This window comes from Nicotiana tabacum, chromosome 12, assembly GCF_000715075.1.
Source record: "Nicotiana tabacum cultivar K326 chromosome 12, ASM71507v2, whole genome shotgun sequence".
Lineage (NCBI taxonomy): Eukaryota > Viridiplantae > Streptophyta > Magnoliopsida > Solanales > Solanaceae > Nicotiana > Nicotiana tabacum.
This window is the reverse complement of record NC_134091.1, coordinates 53,996,634-53,998,307: the sequence shown is the minus strand read 5'-3', so window position 1 is coordinate 53,998,307 and position 1,674 is coordinate 53,996,634. Positions and strand designations below refer to the sequence as shown.

The window sequence follows — 1,674 nt, the reverse complement described above, 5'->3', positions numbered from 1 at the left end:
TACTCCATCAAGGACCCACCTTAGGAATGTCAAACATTGTCGACTGATCGATTCTATTTTTCCTTAAGACAGAGAAATTAAATAATTGTAATTTTCATTCTCAAACTCTCTATGGCAGCAAGCTTCATGCCTTTCTCCTCTAAAAAGATATTTCAAACATTATTAATTAAGCACTAGTATACATTAATTGTCAACGTGTCACGCACACAATCATCAATTTTATCGTCTTTCTCCTATAAAAACCCCATCCTATGCTTCACATTTCATCACAACTGCAACAAGAACTTGTTTTAGTATACTTTCTTTCACAATAAATTAAAGGTCTCTTCCAAACAACAAATTAAGAAAACATGTCTTGCTGCGGAGGAAGCTGTGGCTGTGGATCTGGCTGCAAGTGCGGTAGTGGCTGCGGAGGGTAATTAGTTCTGATTCCGTACCATCATTTATTATTTTAAGCTACAGACATTGAAATCTAGAGTCACTAGCTAGGTTCATAATAAGCACTATTTTATTATATGTATAATTTTTTATTCTTTTTCGCATGTACTGTATACATAATTTTCGTCAAAAGTACTAATGAGTTTAAACAGGATTCTCCATTAATTTGCCTGGGTGCCTGACCCATTTTTTTTCTTTTTCACCCCACCAGAAAAACTATATAAGGATATCAATTTGTTAATTACTTGTGTTTGTTTTATCATAATGTAGATGTGGGATGTACCCTGACTTAGAGAAGTCCACTACCTTTACCATCATTCAGGGTGTTGCTCCCATGAACAAGTACGTCTAATTTTACTTTTTTTTCCTATGCTTTTTGGTTTAAACATATAATTATTAAATTCGGAAAAGAATCAAAGAATATTATAATAAGTAACTGAAAGGCTAAAAACGAATTACTTGAAATGTTGCAGCTTTGAGGAATTCGGAGAGAAAGCAGCAGAAGGAGGAAATGGATGCAAGTGTGGATCAAACTGTACCTGTGACCCTTGCAATTGTTAAGATAATTCCACAATAATTTAAGCGTGTGCTATAAAAGCTTTTGTAATAATAACGATAAGACTGCAGCCATGGAACTGTGATCTGATATTAGCTCTTAGCTTTGTGTGTCGTGGCTTTTCTTTTTAATTTTGTTTCTCTATGTGATGTTTTTCTACTGTGTGATTTGGGCTGTAACACAAACGTATCAATATACAGTACTAATATATATATATGTTTGTTCCTTAAATTTTAATTTTCCAATTTTAATTAAGCCAAGTAGTACTAATTGGACATGAGAATTAACTGCAAATAATTAAATAAAAAAGGCAGCCCGGTGCATTAAGCTCCCGCTATGCGCGGGGTCCGGGGAAGGGCCGGACCACAAGGGTCTATCGTATGCAGCCTTATCCTACATTTTTGTAAGAGGTTGTTTCCATGGCTCGAACCCATGACCTCTTGGTCACATGATAGCAACTTTACCAGTTACGTCAAGGTTCCCCTTCGAGAATTAACTGCAAATATGAAGATCAAAACGGAGTTGTTTTATAACAGTTTGGCCAAGCTTCAAAAATCAGCTTATTTTGAGAAGTGCTTTTTTTCAAAAATACTTTTGGTGAGAAGCAGTTTGTGTTTGGCTAATTAATTTAAAAAATACTTCTAAACAGTAATTAGTGTTTGACTAAATTTTTAAAAAGT

At 34.6% G+C, this 1,674-nt stretch overlaps 1 protein-coding gene across 1 annotated transcript; it reads left to right on the top strand.

Moving 5' to 3' along the window:
• Positions 1-255: 255 nt before the first annotated feature.
• Positions 256-1,225, top strand: LOC107813540 (metallothionein-like protein type 2). The gene is made up of 3 exons (XM_016638821.2): positions 256-415; positions 709-780; positions 912-1,225. Exons 1-3 carry the CDS (start codon positions 351-353, stop codon positions 997-999), a joined length of 225 nt encoding a protein of 74 aa, XP_016494307.1. The 5' UTR covers positions 256-350; the 3' UTR covers positions 1,000-1,225.
• The last annotated feature ends 449 nt before the right edge of the window (positions 1,226-1,674 follow it).